At 40.0% G+C, this 23,819-nt stretch overlaps 1 protein-coding gene across 1 annotated transcript; it reads left to right on the top strand.

Annotated features, from left to right (window-relative positions):
- The first annotated feature begins 1,278 nt into the window (after positions 1-1,278).
- On the top strand, positions 1,279-6,727 carry LOC139419614 (homeobox protein CDX-1-like). Its single transcript, XM_071169593.1, has 3 exons — positions 1,279-1,690; positions 6,165-6,313; positions 6,530-6,727. Exons 1-3 carry the CDS (start codon positions 1,279-1,281, stop codon positions 6,725-6,727), a joined length of 759 nt encoding a protein of 252 aa, XP_071025694.1.
- Positions 6,728-23,819: the final 17,092 nt, after the last annotated feature.

The raw sequence follows: 23,819 nt of genomic DNA, 5'->3' as shown, positions 1-23,819 counted from the left end.
AACTAATTGTAGATCTAAAGAAAAAAAAATAAGGAAAACTTGAAATATTATATTCTATTTCGTTAGTAATTATGACTTGAACATTAAGGTCTGAATGAATTACAGTAGAATAATGACCTGGATGGACATCTAATGTTTGACCTTTAATTGTTTTTACAAAATAGACGGTGTGATTTAGCTTTCAAGTCGTATTTCGTTTGAAAGTCGATGTATTTCAATGGTATCTAAATTTAGACAAATTCTATTTTAAATGTGTGACCCTCATGAAACTCAGCTACAACCTGCATGTTTTTTTCACTGGTTCAATTCAATTTCTAAAGCACAAGAGGGGTAACAACAGAGAAGCTTAAACTCGGGGCACCGAGAGAGCAATGAGTTTGATTAAAATTCGAAATATTCCATGAGCCACTTCCTCCTGGTTTAGAACAACGAGACTAGACCGGCATATCACCTCAGCGATCTGTTTGAAATCCCCGGATACAGCCATTGGAGCCGGGCTACCTGTTTCAGCACAGCACAGAAATAACATATTAATACTTTCCCGCTTAATGTCACTTGAAATATGTTATGCTCCAGTGGGAGAGTAAAATATATAGGCCAACTCATGAAATAAATATACATATAGGCCTAATATTACAAGAAGTATATCACCCAAAACAAGTAAGAGATGAGCACATGGCAGGATGTAGGCTATCTAAGGAAATTGTATGGTTAGTATATAGGGTCATTTTACATTTAATAGGGATTTATTGGGGCACATTTTATATACACAACATGATTTTATAGATAGGCTATCTGCTTTTAGTTTTTTTTTTAAGGCCATGGCCACTACAGGCCTTGCTACCACGTTCCTCGACCCTTCACCATTATATTCCACAAGACATGTATGGGCGTTATGCGGACAATGCAGTGACAGGTTCTCCCATTGAGACAATCAACATGAACTCATGTTAGTTTCTCCTGTGCGATTTGTAGCATTCTTCTAAATGCCCGTGACGGCTTTGATGCTGGTGCTCTGTTGCCTTTGAAATGCAGGCCCGTCTCTAATGCAAATTGTCCCTGGTGGGATAAGGTGAGGGAGGGAGATGAGGGCTATAAAATGTTGACGTCAGCGCGACACCTCTTGACTGGCAGCGTGTTTAGCAAACAAGAAGTTGAAGAGTAGGCTATAGACCAGCCAGGTAGAGGAGGCCTTGGTTCAACAGAAACCTGGGGTTAGAGGAGGCAGGAGCAACCGCGCTTGACGCACACTATGCGCACGAGTTCCCATACGGAAAGATGTACGTGAGTTATCTTTTGGAGAAGGAACCCAGCATGTACCCAAATCCAGTGCGACATCCCAGCCTAAACTTGAACCATCAGAACTTTGTCCCCGCACCTCCACAGTATTCGGATTTCAGCGGATACCACCACGTTGCTGGGATTAACAATGACCCTCACCACAGCCAGACGGGGGCCTGGAACCCCGCTTACCCGCCGAGCCGGGAAGAGTGGTCACCCTATGGGCCGGGGACAGGACCGGCCACATCTAATCCGGGGCCAATAGGCTATAGTCCCCCAGAGTTCTCTCCAGTCCCACAATCCGGGCTTCTCCCGTCTATCAACTCATCTGTTGGGCAGCTGTCTCCCAATTCTCAGCGCAGAAACCCTTATGATTGGATGAGGCGGAGCGTACCACCGGCAAATTCAGGTAGGTTACTGAGGTGTTTCATACATTTTTGTAATCAATCATCAGAAGTGGATCATTTGGTTGTCCATAAAACCATAGCAAGTAAAGGCTAAATCACGTTTTTAAATGTTTATTAAAATAATAATAAACTATATGTAGCAAACCACATACATATGAAATATGAATGGTTAAATTCAATATCTTGGCCCATTTTCTTTCTCAAATCAAAGATGCTGAAATACTGTAGAATTTGTTTTGTATTTAGAGGGAAAAGCAAAACCAGAACCACTGCCCTTGGGAGTCACATTCCTTGAATGATGGCGTGCACCTGTTCTCTAAATTCAGAGACGAATTCGTTTTTCAACTCAGAAAGATGGAATACCGGGTTATCTGTCGCTTGATTTTTCATAGTTCTTTCCTTCTTTAGTATTTGTCCAATCCCATAAAAGTATTTGACATTGCTGTGTATTGTCATATAATATCATATGTCAATCTTTATATTTTGCGCTCATTGGCACAGTTGCTCCTCACTACAGTGCTTGTGTGAACACATGAATCACACCTCGCATGCCATCTTCAATTAGTGCATTATCTCGTGCGTTTTATGGGTACAGACGTGGGATCTTAATTTGATGACTCTTTTGTTACTGCAAATTTTTCTGGACAGCAGGAAATTATTTTATTTGATCTTTATTTAACTAGGCAAGTCAGTTAAGAACAAATTCTTATTTTCAATGACAGCCTAGGAACAGTGGGCTAACTGCCTGTTGAGGGGCAGAACGACAGATTTGTACCTTGTCAGCTTGGGGGTTTGAACTTGCAACCTTCCGGTTACTAGTCCAACGCTCTAACCACTAGGCTACCCTGCCGCCCCAAATGCACATTTCTAGTGTATTTGAGTTTTAAAAAGGCTTCTAAAGTTTGTCATTTCCACTTTGAAATGTCAGACTTGAATTGCCCCAACAAAAACTCTATCATACACACATTTCAATTAATTATAATCCACATAGCCTAATAATTCACATTTCCTGTTGCTGCCGAATAAGTTTCCTGCTGTAGCAAACTCACCCAAATGAAGATCCTACATCTGTGTAGTTTGGGCTATGTAATGTTTATTTTTATTTTTTAAAATATTTTCTATTAACCTTTATTAACCTCTAGGCAAGTCAGTTAAAAACAATTTCTTATTTACAATGATGGCTTACACCGGCCAAACCCGGACGACGCTTCACCCTGTGGGACTCCCGATCACGGCAATCAATGTATTGTTGTACAGTTGAGGGTAAAGCAGGGTATGCATTTTAATTGCATTGTGTGTTGACCTATTCAAATAATAAGCGCTCAATGATTATAGTTATGATTATAATTGCCTATCATCAGTAGTGAATAGTAATAGTAGTAGGCTAGTAGCCTATAATAGGCATAATATAGTCTATAATAAGCATAATGTAGTCTATAATAGGCATAATACAGTCTATAATAGGCATACTATAGTCTATAATAGGCATAATGTAGTCTATAATAGGCATAATGTAGTCTATAATAGGCATAATGTAGTCTATAATAGGCATAATGTAGTCTATAATAGGCATAATGTAGTCTATAATAGGCATAATATACTCATCATCAAATTCATTTGGATTTTGTCTGGTTTAGACGTCACAATTATTACGTGAGCAATCACTCCTTTCCCCCCGACATCTGCATATTTCATAATGTTACAGGATTTTTTCATAATTTCAATAGGAATTCTTTAGAGTCAGCTGAGACGCCTAAACCTGCAAGTGATCAAATTAAAGAAACAGTCTGCTGTGGTTCGAAGATCTTGTTAGGCAAATTAAGAGGTTTGTTGTCTTCTTGTATGTCAGCGACCTAGGGCTCTAGAATAGTTTTCTATGTTGTAATACTGTGTTAGGAATTATGTCTCAAGGCGGAAGTAGTTTGTGTTAAATCACCTTTATCAGTACAAGAAAGCAGGCCCGAAGAGAAAATAGCAAATCATTTCAGAGTATGCATGCTCCTTCTGGCCTCATAGATTATAGGTAGATAACTGAAACTGAATTACAGGAATGCAGTTTGAACCCATGTGAATCCTGTAGACCAAACTGCCCAGACTGAGAGTTATGACTCTTAACGCTTTTCTTCCTGTGTAGAAAACCCATCAGAAATCAAGATGTCGTCAATGGCTGCCTGGGACCGCTTCTGATTACAAAGGCTTCAGGGGCACAGACTTTGGGCCTCCGTAAATGTCCAGTTTACTGTACCTATTGGACGTGGATGCTTCAAAAGTACATTTTTATCCAAAATTCGTCGTTCCAGTCCATGTGGTTATCTGGATGTCCCAGACAGAGAGTTCTACGGTCCATGTTACAGATGATCTCCATGTCACTTTATCGTACCGGCCAGAAAATCTCCTTAACATCAACTGCTTAACCATTTATCTCAGCAGCCGTCAATGGTAGTAATTACAGAAGTACAGCGCTCCATAGATTAATGGACAGTGCAATGTTTTGCCATCAGTGGTTGCCATTTTTAATAAGCAGAGTTCTAGATTTATCTCCACCTATGCAATGTAAACACCACCACTTCTCAAACGTTTCACATTTGGACTGAATTATGTTTTTTCTTTTTATGGGTTCTTTGAATGCTGTTTGGCATTTTTAGTAGCTCCATCAAGAGAAACTATCATCGGACTGTTGAATATTTCTGGCTCCTCTACGGTTTCGTCTCTCCCAGTGCAGCGTTACAATGCTTTGCCACCTAACATTCAAATTAAATGCTAATGTACAGGCTCAAAGTGAGCCTCTTGGTGGCCTTCCCATGTGACCGCAAACTGTGTCGCCGCTGGCGACGAGAGCCACTACAATCAGTACAGTTTTTGATTAACGCAGCATTACGATTGTATGGGTCAATAACCCCGTAGACATACATGCCGTAAATAATGACGTGCCTCATTAGGTGCCCAGATGCCGTCCGTTTAGGAGCGGTCCTCCTCGGTCAACATGGAAGTTTGAAAACAACGGTCATGAGAGAATTATGAATCAGGAGGTGAAGAGGAACAATTAGAGGAACATGGGAGCAGGAGGGTGTGTTCTGTGTTTCAACAGCCTAATGGTCTGGATAACTCTCTGGTCGTCAGGCCTGGCGCCCTCACAGGCAGCCCCCTCACCCTCTCAGCTCACACATTTTAATCTTTAACCTGGTCGCTGCGTCTGCACTTAGGTGCCTCATTCACTATGGACAGAATGAAGTGACTTTTGATTTACGGTACCTGATTAAAAAGGCTGGGTTGATCCCAGAGCTTTGCTACTTTATCTCTGTGTGTGTGTGTTTTAGTGAAAGGTTTCATGTATGAAATGAAGCAGACACCACATTTTCACAGATGTCTGATGTCATTTTTATTTACTCTTCTAATGTTGTTTATTTACGGCATGCAAGTTAATGTGAAATGTGACTGGACAGTAGGCCAGTCATCCTCCCATTATAACCAATGCAGGTCAAGCCCTGTCTCCTAGTGAAAAGGAGTCTTACTCAGAATCACATTTGTTCGGCTAGTTTATACTGGGGTCTACTAAGCTAACATATGGAGTTGTTTTAAGATGGTCATACCATGGATCATTTAGCTATTTGATTTATTATTTTAGGACCCCTTTATGTATATAAAAAAAAAGATTTGATAAAATATTGAATTTGCCCTTTACTGCTGTAGCCTATAGAAACGCATTGACTAACACAGTGGTTCCCAACTTGGCCGATCCTCCGGGGGTACTTGGCCGATCCTCAGGGGGTACTTGGCCGATCCTCAGGGGGTACTTGGCCGATCCTCAGGAAGAGACATAACACCATAGGCCTGCCTCTGAACTGCACATGAAGGGGTCCTTCAAGGGTACTCGGGGCAAAGCTAAATTCAGTTGTTGGTACGGTAACCGTAAAACGTTGGGAACAACTGGACTAACATATTCATAAATGGTAAGAAAGACAGTAAAAATAATGTGTCATATGGTTTTAAAGTGTCTGTCCTATATCTAGGAGATATAAGAAAGCTCAGGAAATGTTTGAGTTTTTTTGGACACATATTTAATTAACCCATTATTTTTGTCGGCACAAAACTACCTCCGTACTTTCATTAATTTGTATGGGTTACCTTCAGATGAGTCCCGTGACACATCGTGTTCGTGAGAGTCTCATCTTGTGGTCATATTCGTTTTGTTGGCTAAACCGTTCGGACGTTACACACATTTTTGTAAGAAGACCAATTTTCGGGATGTCTCATGTGACAAACACTATTGTAGCTCGGCCACCTTCCACCGCAGATGTGGAAGGCCGACAGAGGCGGATGCATTGGATTGAGATGCAGCCCTTCCATATCTCCAGCTGAAATTGACGGATTAAGCGTCAATAGACTCTTAAGGATTAAAGTTAGTCAAAATATAAGTCGTTTTTCTACATGACACACGCAATATAAAAGTTGACAGATGGCCGTACTCTGTTGCAGGTGGTAAGACAAGAACGAAAGACAAGTACCGGGTGGTGTACACAGATCACCAGCGGTTGGAGCTGGAGAAAGAGTTCCACTATAGTCGCTACATCACCATCAGGAGGAAAGCAGAGCTGGCCACGTCTCTCAGCCTCTCAGAACGACAGGTCAGACACAACATCATGGGACAGGGGACAATCTCTCAATTTTCTGTCTCTCTGTCTCTCTGTCTCTCTGTCTCTCTCTCTCTCTCTCTCTCTCTCTCTCTCTCTCTCTCTCTCTCTCTCTCTCTCTCTCTCACGCACGCACGCACGCACGCCTTTCTCAAAGTTTACTGGACCAGTCACGGAGCACTTACATCAAATCTTTTCTTGATTCCATAGGTAAAAATCTGGTTTCAGAATCGGCGTGCCAAAGAGAGGAAAGTGAACAAGAAGAAGATGCAACAGCCTCAGCCTGCGTCCACAACAACACCTACTCCCCCAGGCTCTGGCATGCCCGGCAACGTTGCCATGGTGACCAGCAGCAGTGGCGGCTTAGTGTCTCCGTCTATACCAATGACTATCAAAGAAGAATACTGAGGACGATGGTCTGCCGTGATGGGGAAAAAAATACTTTTGTCCAAATCTAACCTGCAATAGTGACCCCACCCCCCGGTCAACAGCCTGAGCATCATGGGGTCAAATGCAGGAGTCAACTGCTCCAAAGACAGACAAGAAATATAGACTTGCTGCTGTTTCCTTCGCTTCTGTAAAAAATAAATAATAATAATAACAAACGTCTAAAGGACAAGATAGACCAACACTAACGTCCGGCCATGCGCAGTAGATCACCTGCTGGGTGTCGAAAAACTATGGCGAATTCAATTCGCAGAATCATCGGGAAATAAACAGAAAATGGCGGCCCATGTGCTGTGGTTGAAGGCGATAGGACGGCCACCCGCTCTGCACACGTTCGCGTTGGTCTGTCTTGTCCGAAAGGGAGACAATGAACAGAGAAAAATAACTGCTATAAACATATATAGATATTAAACTGTTGTATTTCACTGTTATAATGGCTTCTACTGTTTCTGTTGTTGATATCTCTTCTGCTCTGCCCATCACATACTGGGAATACTTGTAAATGGTTCTGATTCCAAGCCAGAATAATAATAAGTGTATATTTTTTAAGTCATTTGTATTAAAAGCTTTATTGTCAACTCTGGAGCTCATTCTTTACAGAAGGACAACGGAAGAGATTTGGATCACACGTTTATATTATGACCATCTGTCACACACTTAGGAGTACATCATTTCAAAAGTGTCCCCAATGGGAAATCCTCCTTCAATGTCTTAAAGCTACGTAAGTGTGGCCATAAGCGTACCGTGCAGCGTGTGTTGTTTTCGAGGTACTCGATTGGGACGAACATCATTGGAGAAATGTGATTTCAGCCGACACTTCATCTCTGAATCCACCTACCGTGAGAAAGTTAAAGAAAACTACGTAAGTGATCATTGCGTATCGAATTGAATTTATTCGGGGGTTTGCGTTGTGACCTTATAGATTTACAATGTAGTATTTTGGATCATTATTGTGTGGGTCTTTGTGCGAACATCAGCAGGTTCAAGGAGAGGTATCATGTCATAAAAATAAAAAAAAGTGATAGAGTCAGTGGTCAAAGTGACAACGAGACAGGCAGGGCCCGTGACAACTCACCAAGGAGGCAGGACTGTTTGCACAGTAAAAATGAGTGGCATGATAAGGAGCGATTGGCTCCAAGAGGATAGAGTCCTTTTAATATCATCTCTACCCGTTATCACGGCCCCGCGACAGAGAGGCGCACTCTGTGGAGGCCTGTGGTATCAGCCCTGCTGCATCGCACGCACAGACCTATTTGCCAATCTACCTACCAAAGGCAGGGCGCAGCGTCCAAAGGGCAAGGTGCGAAAGGCGGTGAGTAAACAGAGCAGGAGGATCCATCTGTTTGGGAACATCTCTTGACCCAAGGCCAGGGAGAAGAAGGCCATTGGGTGAGATTCTGAGCCCAGGAAGGAGTACGGAGGGTGGTGAGATTCTAGGACCCTGTAAACTGTGAAGGTAGAGCCAATACTGTCCCATTTGGAGTCCTACGTTAGCAGACAATGTTAGAAACTATCTCTACAGTGTCATTAAACATGGAGTAAGCATGCTTTAGTCCCCCCTCACACCCACAAAAATAAGAAAGGCCTATTTGAATGATGAGGCCCAAACCAAAGTGTTGCTTGTAAGACTGACAGAGGGCGATATGAAGTTTCATTCCAAAACACCATGCCCTACATTTTCTGTCCGCTCTAGTAGACATCAGTTCTTGGTCGTTATCTACAAGCCACTGTATTAAGTCTTGTTGTACGTTGGAGAGGGCATTCTGGGCTTTACAATGATATCACATGTGTGGGGGTGTGACCTTGACAACTTCATCTTCCTGGCTCTCATAAAAAATGTTCTGTTGTCAAAATGTGCATATTTTATGGAAATGTTAAAAGTGTGTGTAATTGTTATATTTTTTTTGTGAGTTTAATGTTCAAATAGTTTCTAGTAAGTGAATATCTCAGGAATAGTTAAGTGAGTTGTCAGAACTGGGTAATATTTGTTTCACATTAAATAAGACCTAAATAAGAGCTAATCAAGAAATGTCCTCTGTATTGGACACCTGGGTGCCGCAACTATGTTTTTCACCTACTGTACACATTGACAGTAATGTTAATGTTTCTCACCTACTGTACCCATTGACAGTAATGTTAATGTTTCTCACCTACTGTACACATTGACAGAAATGTTAATGTTTCTCACCTACTGTACACATTGACAGTAATGTTAATGTTTTTCACCTACGGTACACATTGACAGTAATGTTAATATGTGTAATGTTTCTCACCTACTGTACACATTGACAGTAATGTTAATGTTTCTCACCTACTGTACCCATTGACTGTAATGCTAATGTTTCTCACCTACTGTACACATTGACAGTAATGTTAATGTTTCTCACCTACTGTACCCATTGACAGTAATGTTAATGTTTCTCACCTACTGTACACATTGACAGTAATGTTAATGTTTCTCACCTACTGTACACATTGACAGTAATGTTAATGTTTCTCACCTACTGTACACATTGACAGTAATGTTAATGTTTCTCACCTACTGTACACATTGACAGTAATGTTAATGTTTCTCACCTACTGTACACATTGACTGCAATGTTAATGTTTCTCACCTACTGTACCCATTGACAGTAATGCTAATGTTTTTCACCTACTGTACCCATTGACAGTAATGTTAATGTTTCTCACCTACTGTACCCATTGACTGTAATGTTAATGTTTCTCACCTACTGTACCCATTGACTGTAATGTTAATGTTTTTCACCTACTGTACCCATTGACAGTAATGTTAATGTTTCTCACCTACTGTACCCATTGACTGTAATGTTAATGTTTTTACCTACTGCAACCATTGACTGTAATGATAATGTTTCTCACCTACTGTACCCATTGACTGTAATGTTAATGTTTTTCACCTACTGTACCCATTGACAGTAATGTTAATGTTTTCACCTACTGCAACCATTGACTGTAATGATAATGTTTCTCACCTACTGTACCATTTGACTGTAATGTTAATGTTTTTCACCTACTGTACCCATTGACAGTAATGCTAATGTTTTTCACCTACTGTACCCATTGACTGTAATGTTAATGTTCACCTACTGTACCCATTGACAGTAATGTTAATGTTTTTCACCTACTATACCCATTGACAGTAATGTTAATGTTTTTCACCTACTGCACCCATTGATTGTAATGTCATTTTTTCATATTGATGTCCTAATGACCACTAGAGAGGACAATTTGGCACTTGCAATAAAAGATAAATAACACACAAAAAAAAAAAGATTGGTAACGTGTTTCCTTCCCACCGCAAACAATGTAATAATATATATAAGAATCCCAAACAATTTTTTCATTTCTCAGGAGGATATCCATTCTCCGAAATATTGGTATGTTAGGTTTTAATGCTTAAAGAAATTATGAAAGAGATTGATGTGTTTTTTCAGTATCTAATCATGAGACTGTTCATGAGCAACATGTATTTGTTTCAAATCTATCACTTGGTGGTTTCTTTTCCTAGAGACTAATAAGTATATATATATATTTTTTTTACAAAATGCTATATATCTCCCTCACTCTCAGAGAAACAAGTAGCAATGCTAGCCTTTCCACAGTCAAATGTAACAAATAACAACATTTTTTATAAAGAAATGTACAAATTATACATTTGTGACATCAATATTTAACAAATGTAAACAATATTTTAAAAACTCAAAATTATATAAAGTATAATGAGATCTTTATGTAAAACATTTACATTTAACATTTTAGTCACTTTGCATATTCTCTTATCCAGAGCGACTTACAGTAAGGGAATTCATCTTAAGGTAGTAGCTTGGGGAAACAACCACATATCAAGGTCAAATATAAAGCATACGAACATTCCATTCCGTCTTAACAGTGAATACATAGCGTTTGGCAAAAAAACTAAAAAACATTTTCATACACATCTAAAATGTATGAATAGAAAATCTGAAACAGTAATATTTTACACACACATGGAAGGTACCCAAAATAAATATTTCGGATGAAATAACATGTGGAAGTAAAGTGTTTTAATGTGGTACTGTTAATACTGTAAATCTAATATATGAGAGAAATCTGCCTCATACATATTTTTGAAACCATAAAAATGCATTAAGAACATTGGATTCAGTAATCTCCCCTCACTGAGGCAAGGTTGTTATTCGTTTCTACCCAGACTTGACAACCCAATGTGGAGTGACACTTGGTTAGGACAAAGCATTTCCTGTTGTGTGTCAGGTCTTGTTTGGATGTCTGGAAATTGTAAATGACAATGGTTCTGAACTTTGAACTTCAGCAGCTCTAAATTCCGTTTTGTGTTAAACACCACGGGTGGTATCAATGAGATAGAACCATATCAGTGCCCTCCTGAACACCAGGAAGTACCTCCAAAAAGAGTAATCTTCAACTTGAGCCGGAACCCACTGCCAGTGACACACAACAAGGGTTGGACTGACAGGTATTGGTGGGTGGGGTTGTTTTTGCTCTGGTCTCCAAGGGAAACTATTTTAGACTTATCGGTCTATCATCTAAACACTAAAGACATGACAAGAGGAAAGCCCCAGATGATCTGCTGTATGTTCAGTTACTTTTACAAGCTCTCCTAGAGTCTCGCTAGGAGGTTGGTCTTGCCACAGAAACACTGGCATCTTTACGCACAGGTCAGCACCATCAGAGGCATGTTCAGTGGTGTAATGGTGTTTTTATGTGATAGTTTCCTACCATTATAATCATTTGGTCCTTGCCATGAAGTAGTCATGATGGTGGCTCTAGGATTCAAATAAAACTGGATCCAAAGGCTCCTGGATTCAAAGGTAGTTGATAGAAATATATATTTTTGATAAGCCTTTTTCTCTTTTCAGTGGTGTCTTTTCCCAGGTAAACAGATAATAATTTGTATAAACAATAGGATGCTTGCTCTTAGCTTCCTCAAGGCTGTAAATGTTATTGGGGGGGGGGGGGGGTAATGCTCTAAAAAATGTCCTCACCACAGTAACGGAGATATGGTTGTTGAGAGAGTCTGATGCTCTGATAGTATAGGGGATTCCTGAAAGCGGCTTATGGAAACATGTTGAAATACCGCACACCTCACAATAAATAGGCCTACCTGGATTATCAGCCAAAGGCAATTACTGTAGTTTTACTGTTCAAATATCAAGATGGCCGTCCAAAACCAAATGATCTTGCATGGGCGCACAGGAAATAATGATTTCTAAATAAAACACAAAACCAGCCTATTTAGGTGCTAAATTTACTCTCAACAGCAGTTACGAGTGCCCTCGCGGATTCGTTTAAACTGTAACGTTTAAGACAGATGTGTCATAATCCGCATGGAATCTGTTTACAGACAATCAAAGAAGGGAATATTATCACAATCTATGTAAACAGACAATTATTTAAAGCAAATAAAAACAAACCAAACAGAGCAAATAACTCTTACCACCTTCAATAAAAAAAACAATTGCCTCTGCAGTGCTCATACTAGCTTATATAGCCACGTGTTTATGGGGCAGTTTTACCATAAACGTTCATTTACAATATACTTACTGCTGCCTAATATCCTCTATACTGGTCAGATTTATTCTGTATAAACACGGGAGCTGTAAAGTAATAGTAATCAGAATGGGGTTAACGCAGTAGCTGTCTATAAATGCTAGATATGCTTAAGTGCCCTTGTCAGGTAAACCCTTTCATTGAGATTACTGGTATTCCACAGCACGCGCCTGTTGAAATACCAACGAGCGCAGAGACTCACGGACTGAAGGCACTTTATTAGAATACATATTTTCTCTAAAGGATGATAAATGGCACGTTGTTTTAAGATAATAATAATTACGAAGTGCATATATGTGGATAAAAAAAACAAACATAATATATATATATATATTTACGTCTATGCTGGGCAATATGTGAAAATATAGAAGGTTTCACACAACATTTACACAAGGTATTATAGAGCGATGTCAGAGCAATGTCATGACCATCCTATCAGTATGACGCTGATTGTAGTGTGTCAGTTGCACAGGGCCTAATTAAGGCCAGAAGCTGTATATACCAGAAGCTTATTAGCCTGTACCAGTTACAGATGTCTGGCAGACTGTAACAATCAACCCCTAATCCCCCCTAACAGGCTACATAGACGTAATGCTACATGCTACGGTCACACTGGCCAATTGTTGTGACCGAGCCAATATTTATGAAGTGTTAGAGGTATTGTAAATAGCACATTGAGAGTTATCACTACGTAAGGCAATATTAATACGAATGTTAAATAACGGGTCAATTGGACATGGCATTGTGCATGGTATATGGTTATGATGGATGCTTTTTGGCTTTGCAGAAGGCTACACTTAGTTTCCTCAAGTGAGACAGCCATGAAAATGCCTCATGGCACTTTTGACAGACTTACCTTTTGCCTGGGTAATTAACCTTTGTCTTGTTGGTAATTTAGACGATTTCGACATGACATTACAGAACCCAATCCAAACCAAGTTCATGTTTGGCAACTCGGGAGATATGGGGCTTAGGGTTGACATACTCCCTGTGCCATAGGTAGTAAAATGTAAATGTTTAACCATTGAAAAGTAAAAGGAAGTAAGTAATCAAGTAAATATGTCAAAAAGAGCTCTGAAGTCTACACTTCAACAGTAGGCTATTGGAGATTTATTATGCTTTTAGCCAAAGATATTGATATTCTCACCATATTACAAAATAAATCCCAATAGAAACACAATTTGTCACCCATTGTGTTCGAATGTTTTACTGAGCTCACTTGGACGTCTTCACACACTTTATTTGAAATGACTCTTCAGCTGAGGCTTTGTAATGAAAATGGAAAAGATGTCTCCATGCTGAAATTCGCTGTCGTGTTAAATTCGTGACCATTGTCCACCTCTTTTACACTTCACGTGGAGAGTGGTTGTCTTGGTCAGGTGTAGAGGACGTGACGTCAGGCGATAAGTGTGGCAAGGCCACTGACACATCTGAGAATGTCTAGCTGGATTCTAACCCACATTTATGTCAGACTAGTTTTTAACCTGGCTTTCCCTGATCAGCCAGAGGATCCGACTGTGATAAAAAGAGAGGAAAGGGAATCCTACGTCTCGACATTCACATGTTTTGCTATCTGGGATGTACAAGGAGCTCCATGAAGACCGTCTCTTCTCCCTTTAAAGTCAGACCTGCAGACATTTCTCAAGATTTTTCCTCACACAAATGATTTCGTTTTCTATGGTCTCGTTATATGGACTCATAAACTGTGTTTTTTTTAACTTTATTTAACTAGGCAAGTCAGTTAAGAACAAATTCTTATTTTCAATGACAGCCTAGGAACAGTGGGTTAACTGCCTGTTCAGGGGCAGAACAACAGATTTGAACCTTGTCAGCTCAGGGATTTGAACTTGCAACCTTCCGGTTACTAGTCCAACGCTCTAACCACTCGGCTACCCTGCTGCCCCATGGGAAATCGTACACCGGACAACAAGCATTGGCACGAAGAACGGTTTAGATGGATTTTGAAGTCGGATGAAATGTACGTTAACCAGACGTAAACAATGAATGGGGAGCGTTCGTTTATAACAAGGGTTTGTGTGTCTTTTTGTCTGCTCCATGAGCTGGAGTTCCTCCTCACCTCCTCTGACCTGGTGTCAAAGTTCACACCGCATCACTAAACCGGTGTAGTCAGCCACACTTCACGGCTCTCTGGATAGGATAAGAGGCCTAGAGGAACAGTGATATTGCAGATGCAGTCTACTGTAGGAGACAATGGTGGGAACGGGACACTATACATGATACACATGATGATTAGCATTGCTGATCCTGCTATGCCCTGGCTTTGTCTTTCTGCTAAAGCCTGTGAACGAAGTCTGTGATATGGGCTAACATCAGGCCAGGGCTGTCAGTATAGTGTGAATTGGCCATGACAAGCCTGCTCCCAAGGCATGTCAGAGCTGCTACTGGTGTTTCAAACTATTTCAGGTGAAAATGTATTTAGTTTAAAAACAAATTGTTAAAACCAACATTTAATCATGATTTAAAAGGCGATTAGGGGCGGTAAGTGCCAGAACATATTTAAATGATTTTACAAACTCTTCATTCAATGGTATAAATGAATAAACAAAACAATATTTGACCCCATACCTTTCCACTGTCCTTTGATGCTGCGTCTGCCAGTCTTTTGACAAAGACAAGCCTGCGATAAGTAGCCTTTGAGGTCGTTATGTTTTACTGCCGATTGTTAATCAGTTTCTGAGACGGCAACAATGAGCTACCTCCGCGTTTGATTTGACTATAAAGGAGTGTTTCTGTAAACTCCCCAACAAGCCTGAGGTCAAGGCTCTGTCGATCTCTCCCTCGCAATAAGGTTAAAGAAACAAGTGATCGAATACAAGCAAGTGTCATATTTGACATATTAGCCTATATATCAGCCACTGTCAATAAGATAGACAGGGGGGCCAGAAATTCTGGGAACCACACATCACCTATTTCAGAGAAAACACAGATAAGAACTAGAAAACTGATTTAATAACAAGCAAATATGAATATTGTTGCCCCCACGAACTCCCAAGAACATTAAGAGTTAGCAACACTGTGTACAGAGGAACACATGAATAATCAAAACAAGTTTTTAAAAATGGTTCCAGTCTTCCCAGCATGCTAACAGATGAGCAGTGTAGAGCAAATATGGTGAAAGAGCTCTGATCTCTGTGGCTGGCTGAGGTTTATGGCCCCTCAGTCCGCTAATTAACCACATTAACAGGCCTTTAATAGCTGGCCCTGACCTGCCCTCTGTCACTGAGCTGCACAGTAATCCATGCACAGCCTCACCACACACAGTCATATTGGAGGAACTGAGGTTATATCCGCATCCATGGTAATAATTAACTGGCCAATTATTAACCCCTTTAATTTCCACGATTTTCTTCCTCTGACTTTTCACTGATTGTTAATGTGATGTCTTCATCTGCTGCTACAGATACCACTGAAGAGTTTCATTAGTGTTGTAATCACAATGAAATAGCTGTGAAGTAATGAGACACGTTGAAGAAGCCTGAATCCTGCTTCCTCATGCTGAACCAGCTACATTCAAACCATTCTGATATTCAGTTCATTTATTTTACAGCCTCTGCTTTTTATATCATCATTCCTGGTTTTAGCAGGTGATTCTCAGATTCTCTAGTTGAGAATGGACTCTGTTTTACTGCTGGCATGCTACTGAGGGACTCACCCTGGCATCAGAGCCCCCCAGGGCTAGCTACATAAAGGTCTCCACCTCTAGCTAATAGAATGGTCCCAATGGACCTCATTGCAATATTAAAACCTCAAATGAAAATGCCATTGTGCTAGGTGAAAATTGTCACACCATGTTTTGAATACATAGGAATCCTCGATATGTTGCTGCTGCCTTGGAGGGATTTTAATGGGGCACGTCTTGCAATAAGATGGGACCGATTCTGTGCTGCAGAACAAAAAGGTCTCAAATAAACAGAGTTGTTTTTCCCTGCACATATTCGGTTTTATTTAAGATGGCCACTGTGCTGGCACATTGGGTACCTCTTTGAAACCAGATTACTCACGATGATAACCTGCCGTCAACTTCACCACGGGCAGCCCCAGTGGTCGTTGTGAAGAAAGGAAATCAGGGCAATTGCTTCTTTGTCAATTACAGACAACGGAATAATGTGTGACACAGTCAAACGCTTTCTCTGTGCCCAACGTGAAAGTAGTCGAGGACGCTATATGGAAGTGTGAATTATTCTGTACGTTTTTATTGAATGCTGTACCCTGCTCTAGGAAACATAAGTAGTGCTTCCATTTTCATTATCGACACCGCTATACAGACATCTGCAAAGAGAGTGTGTGTACACCCAGCTCCTATAAGAAGACAGGAGAGGTTTAGGTGTCTCTGTCACCCTAACTCTGGAGTCTCATTAAGCAGGTGCCAGGGACAATCTGCTAGCTGTGAGTCAACAAGCTTTCATTGGCATTAGCTTGGCCAGGCAGGGACAGGGGCACCTCAAAGCGAATGCGAAAGTCAGGTGCAAATCAACGGATTGCTTTATGACTACGTGAGAGAAACATACCTGGAGGAGGTGAGATGCAATATAAGTTAATCATTTTTCTACTCCGGTTACAAGCTCAAAGGGGATACTTCTCGCACTGTGTCACAGCAGTTCTTCATATGGCAAGTTTTCTCATAGTGTTATAGCTAGAGCTACTATGTGGAACTATTTCTGTAAACCTCAAGAAGAAATAGAAGACACTTTAATGGTTGAATAAATCATTATTTGAATCAGTTACTTATCTGTGGAAAAACAGTTCATATTTATTCACCATTATATGTGAGACTCTACAGGTGATGATAAACTGCTGTTATCCCTGTCAATTTTACAACAGCATTTTATTTTACATACATGTATTATAACACACATTTCGATTATTTGTTCATAAACAGTAAAAGTCAACTACATCTGACATGTTCAGGGAAGCATTGGAATGATCCAACTGGGAAATCAAAAGAGAAGAGAATGGACCAGCGCCAACATTTAATGAAATGTTAAACCCTAACGATACTGTATTTCTGGGCCGGAACTTTGCAACAACATTATATTGAGTTACAGTTGATAGTGAAGGGTCAGAGTTTCCCGTGGAAAGCCCTGGCCTCTCTTGTATGGTTCCTGTGTCACTGACTGTTCCTGTGTCACTTCCCCATTGGCTGTTCAAATGCAGAGATCAAAGAACTTCCTAGCCCTTGATGGCAGGATGACCTGTCTGTGCTCTGTTCCCTTCTCCTTCCCCTTCTCCTACCCTAGTTCTCCACCCATTTACCTGAGAACTGGAGAGTTCCAGAAATCCAAAACCAAGACAATATATCACCTCCTTTCAGGAAGTAGAGATTAAAACTAAAAGAAGTCCACTGTAAGAATAATACAATATCTGATATGAATATTTGACTTTTTAACTTTTGTGACAGAGGTATCCAATGATAGTTTTACATGAGCATGATCGGGCCAAATTTCCACTATTCTGTAGTTTATACAACCTTAAGTTTGAATGCAATTCATCAAATTTGATGGAGTCTAATAATTACAGGTGTAATAATTAGGATACCATTAATACCCCTACTAAACATTCCTGTAAGCATTCAGTAGGCTATACAGTATATCAAGTAAGGTTCATGAGATTTATAGTCACCGGTAATATGGATCAACCTTCTGGGATGATAAGACCACTTGTAGGTGGTTGTATATGACACGCTAAGGATGTTAACGAGGGTATTGCACCGTAAAGAGTAGTTAGGTATCTGTTCTATTGTGTGCGACAAATCTCATGTGTGGTTGAGGATTATGATTAGATAGCATTACCACCTGCTGTTAATATTATGTCACCTATGCTAGGTTTTTATATTTATAAAACTTGGATGAGTTAGGTTTACAATGTTTCCAAAATGTTGACATATTGTTGCAGTAATACTGGTTTTGTAATTTGCAAGCCTTTTCATTTGTATTTCATTCCACTAATCTTTGAACTTTCTTCTACAAAGAAAAATATTCAGAGCCCACGCCACAATATACAGCATGAAAGTAAAATGGGGGTCGAAAAATCACTTTAAACATCCATTATGTAATTAATTGGTGCATAAATGTATGCATTGTTTTTAAAATCTCCAATTTTATTATTTTGGGGGTTTGCATTCAAGTGTATGTATATGTTTTTAAATCCAGTGGTCCTACAAAATAATATATTAAGACTGTATGACATTTAGCTAACAAGATTTCCGTGTTTCCATGAGGCATAATACCAAAGCAAATGTCCACATTTTTGGCTTAGGTTGAAACTACATGTTAAATTCATATCTCCCTACCATCAAATCTAAGCCAATATGACACCAACGTTTATGAAAATTTGAAAATCTCATTGATTGGCGGTACACAACACACTCTCTGCTTCTCCATGAGCCGTCCAGCTGTTACCAAAAACCAGATACCGGATTTTGAACAGGCTCATTAGCATTAGGAAAAAATAAAACGTCTTCCCTGATCTAGCTCAATATCTAGGTGTCGGATTAGAACGACTAATACATTTTTCAGCCAAAGCTCAGAGTATTAACACTTGGTCAAGAAACCGGCAACAGCACAGCTACTGCTTCACCAGGTTGCCAGTCATAAGAAGTGTATTAGAAAAAACCCGAGGCTACTGTAGATAGCTATATATGGTGGTATTAAAGCTGAGGTTAATCAATAAATGAAAACATATATTTTGATTAGCTAGGTAGCTAGCTAGCTACCTAAAATTAGCTAACGTTAGCTTGCTTTTCCAAAGTCCAGCAGCTAGCTTCTGTAGCTAGCTAACACCAGTCAGCCTGTGTAACTTTCACACTCATCATTATTCACAATTCATTCAGCATTATCAGGGAAGTTAGGAACCAATATACACAGGCAGTTAGGAAAGCAAAGGCTAACTTTTTCAAACAGAAATTTGCATCCTGTAGCTCAAACTCCAAAAAGTTCTGGGACACTGTTAAGTCACCTCCTCCCAGCTGCCCACTGCACTGAGGCTAGGAAACACTGTCACCACCGATAAATCCACAACAATTGAGAATTTCGATGAGCATTTTTCTACGGCTGGCCATGCTTTACACCTGGCTATCCCTACCCCGGTCAACAGCCCTGCACCCCCCACAGCAACTTGCCCAAGCCTCCCCCATTTCTCCTTCCCCCAAATCCAGATAGCTGATGTTCTGAAAGAGCTGCAAATCAGCTGGACTAGACAATCTGGACTCTCTCTTTCTAAAATTATCTGCCGCAATTGTTGCAACCCCTTTTACTAGTCTGTTCAACCTCTCTTTCGTATCGTCTGAGATCCACAAAGATTGGAAAGCTGCCGCAGTCATCCCCCTCTTCAAAGGGGAAGACACTCTAGACCCAAACTGTTAAAGACCTATATCTATCCTACCATGCCTTTCTAAGGTCTTCGACAGCAAAATTAACAAACAGATCACCAACCATTTCGAATCCCACCGCTATGCAATCTTATTTCCGAGCTGGTCATGGGTGCACCTCAGCCACGCTCAAGGTCCTAAACGATATCATAACCGCCATCGATAAAAAACTATACTGTGAAGCCGTATTCATCGACCTGGCTAAGGCTTTCGACTCTGTCAATCACCACATTCTTATTGGCAGACTCAACAGCCTTGGTTTCTCTAATGACTGCCTCACCTGGTTCACCAACTACTTCTCAGACAGAGCTCAGTGTGTCAAATTGGAGGGCCTGTTGTCCGGACCTCTGGCAGTCTCGGGCAGACTCTTTCCTTTGTATACATCAATGATGTCACTCTTGCTGCTGGTGATTCTCTGATCCACCTCTACATAGACGACACCATTCTGTATACTTCTGGCCCTTCTCTGGACACTGTGTAAACTAACCTCCAGACGAGCTTCAATGTCATACAACTCTCCTGCCGTGGCCTCCAACTGCAAGTAAAACTAAATGCATGCTCTTCAACCATAACTGCCCACACCCGCCCGCCCGTCTAGCATCACCACTCTGGACGGTTCTGACTTAGAAGACGTGGACAACTACAAATACCTAGGTGTCTGGTTAGACTGTAAACTCTCCTTCCAGACTCACATTAAGCATCTCCAATCCAAAATTAAATCTAGAATCAGCTTCCTATTTTGCAACAAAGCATCGTTCACTCAAGCTGCCAAACATACCCTCGTAAAACTGACTAACCTATCGATTCTTGACTTCGGCGATGTCATTTACAAAATAGCCTCCAACACTCTACTCAGCAAATTGGATTCAGTCTATCACAGTGCCATCCGTTTTGTCACCAAAGCCCCATATACTACCCACCACTGCGACCTGTATGCTCTCGTTGGCTGGCCCTCGCTTCATATTCGTTGCCAAACCCACTGGGTCCAGGCCATCTATAAGTCTTTGCTAAGTAAAACTCTGCCTTATCTCAGCTCACTAGTCACAATAGCAGCACCCATCCATAGCACACGCTCCAGCAGGTATATTTCACTGATCACCCCCAAAGCCAATTCCTACTTTGGCCGCCTTTCCTTCCAGTTCTCTGCTGCCAATGACTAGAACGAATTGCAAAAATCACTGAAGCTGGAGTCTCATATCTCCCTCTCTAACTTTAAGCATCAGCTGTCAGAGCAGCGTACAGATCAAAGCATCTGTACTTAGCCCACCTGTAAATAGCCCATCTAACTACCTCAGCTCCTTTGCACCCCAGTATCTCTACTTGCACATTCATCTTCTACATATCTATTACTCCAGTGTTTAATTGCAAAATTGTAAATGTCTTCGACCACTACGGCCTATTTATTGCTTTACCTCCCTAATCTTACCTAATTTGCACACACTGTATATACACTTTTCTATTGTGTTATTGACTGTACATTTGTTTATTCCATGTGTAACTCTGTGTTGTTGTTTGTGTCTCACTGCTTTGATTTATCATGGCCAGGTCGCAGTTGCAAATGAGAACTTGTTCTCAACTGGCCTACCTGGTTAAATCAAGGTGAAATAATAATCTGTGATTATGGTAGCATCCACATTAATGTAGAAGTCTTTATAAGCATATTCTAAAAAAGCTGAATAATGTCTTAGTGTGGTGCGAATCCAACACTTTACCGTGTATGCAGTACAAATCACATGATTGTGGGAGCACCTCCTCTAAGAGTATGAATTAGGCTGATTGAGAAGGTTTGAATCTAAAGCAACCTGCCTACACATTTTCTGAAGTATAACAGACCACACAGTCAAAGCTGTGTGTTGGAAAACCTTGGTAGAGCATGGGTGATGCAGGAATCGTGTTGCTCATGTGAATTATTTATTTTTAATACGTGCAGGGAGACCCATCATGCAGCATTTGTTGTGTGACAAGTTGACTAATCAGTCCGAGTATAGAGAATCACCCCGTGGGGGGATTATCTTTGTCTTTATGGATTTATGGTAGATGTATTGTTTTACAGAGATGAGACATTTAGTTTAGTGTCAGGCGGCTTGCTGAATATGCTTAGCTATTAGTCCAGTAGTGGGTGGGTGGTTTTCAGGGGTTTTCACGCATTTCCGGATGTAGGATTCCTCAGTGTGTGTAGATAGCTGTAAAAAAAAGACACTTATATTGTATGGTAATGCAGTTCATTACAGTTCTTTGTAGATTATGACAACATGTAATGCTGGTTAAGGAATTATAATTGGATCTACAGGAGCATTGGATGGTATAACATTGCTCAAGAGATTTGTAAACTGATATTTAAAAAAAAGAAGACATGTATATTTTAAACTGCCATATAAAGTCCAAATATTATTTGAATAACATTTTTAAAAGGGAACTTTTTCTGATTTGTAATTTAAATTGAGTTCTGTTTTGGAAATAAGTATTTGGTAGGCTAAGAACTAAATTAAGGTTAAGGAGATATACCGACCATGTATGGTAATTACTAATGACAGTTCTCTGAAAAAAGGAAAAGTAGGTCCTAACAGTGACCAACAAGAATTGTGTGCTTTATTTACCTGTTTCCACTTTTATTAAAGTTTACACCATACTTTATTAAATGTATTAAGAGGTGTGAGGTGCTTTGTTTTTAGGGAGATAAAATGTGAAGTTGTGATGATGAGTCACAATGGGAATAATGTTTATCATGCTGCAATGCTCTGTGAGGTATTTTTTGCCAGCATGGACAAGTGGGGGGAAAGAAATATAATCTACTACCTCAAGATATGATTTATTCTCTCCTCTCTCTCCCATCATGATTCCCATGAGAAAAATTAATGAAGGTCAAATAAATGAAGTCGAAGAGACAGACCTTTTGCCATGTACATTTTGTAGATCTTTGTCACCTGTCAGTTGAATCATTAACTAAAGCCAGGTCATAAAGCTGTAGTTTATGGAAAGTTTGATCATTGTGGGTCGTAAAGATTGGGCCTTTTATTGCCCCCTGGGCGGGGCCCATTGCATGATCTTACCTTGACACAATATGCATGTGATCCTACTCTTTTAACCTCTCTTGGAAGCTACAAACCTGGAAGCCGGAGGTCGTTGTTGGGTGTTTTGCATTTTTGTTTATCTGTTTGTTTTATGTATGCTGGTAACTGCCTGGGGATGTAATGCTTCCTTAGCTAAATGCATGTTTTGCTATACACCTCTCTTCTCCAGATTTCCCAACATGTTCTTCTCCCTGCAGCATTTGCATCGTTCTGAGAATGTGGATGCACTGGGTGTCTTCTTCTGGCCATGCGTGTAGTGTTACGTGACAGATGCATGTATCCCTTGGGTATGCAAGGATGTTTCATAGATTGTCAGGTGACTGTCAATTGTAGAGGTCCATTTCCTTCTTGGAATAACAGCGTTTACAGTGTGTTACAAAACAGACCCAACTAATAGTAATGTCCCAAATATAAATATGAATTGTTTTGGATGTAATTCATTGGTTTTTATAACATACCAAAAAATGATATTATACTAAAATGGAGTACGGAGTGATAATTTTCCATAACTCTATAAGCTACAGAATTTGAGTAGGTTTTTTCCTTTTATAATGCATATTTTGTGTATATATATATTTAGAAACATATTGAGCACATGTTTTTAAACTTATATGGCAATTATTTCCTGAGATTTGAAATGCACAAAGTCATTAGCGATCATTTCATGCTATTTCTGCAGTATTACCTGCACTTAAAAAATAAATCAAGGTATTTCAAAAAAATAAATACACAAATATTTCCTTCTCCATGTACACACGTCTATGGAAGATCAAGGGAAATAAATAGAATATATTAATATGTTCATTATACCAATTTTGAAAAATAGTTTTTAAATGGCCTTTTATTATGACGATTGATGTGTAAAATAGTTAAGCTACTAATTATTTACATAGTTATTTAATGAAAAATTACCCTGCAAATGTAATTAGCTATACAACCATTGATTATTGCTGTCTTCTCAAAACTTATTTTGTAATATTTTGCAAGTCCTTGTACTTATTTACTAAAT

The sequence above is a fragment of the Oncorhynchus clarkii genome, chromosome 10 (assembly GCF_045791955.1).
Source record: "Oncorhynchus clarkii lewisi isolate Uvic-CL-2024 chromosome 10, UVic_Ocla_1.0, whole genome shotgun sequence".
In the NCBI taxonomy this organism is placed as follows: Eukaryota; Metazoa; Chordata; class Actinopteri; order Salmoniformes; family Salmonidae; genus Oncorhynchus; species Oncorhynchus clarkii.
The sequence above is the reverse complement of the archived record's forward strand: the minus strand, read 5'-3'. Positions and strand labels throughout refer to the sequence as shown.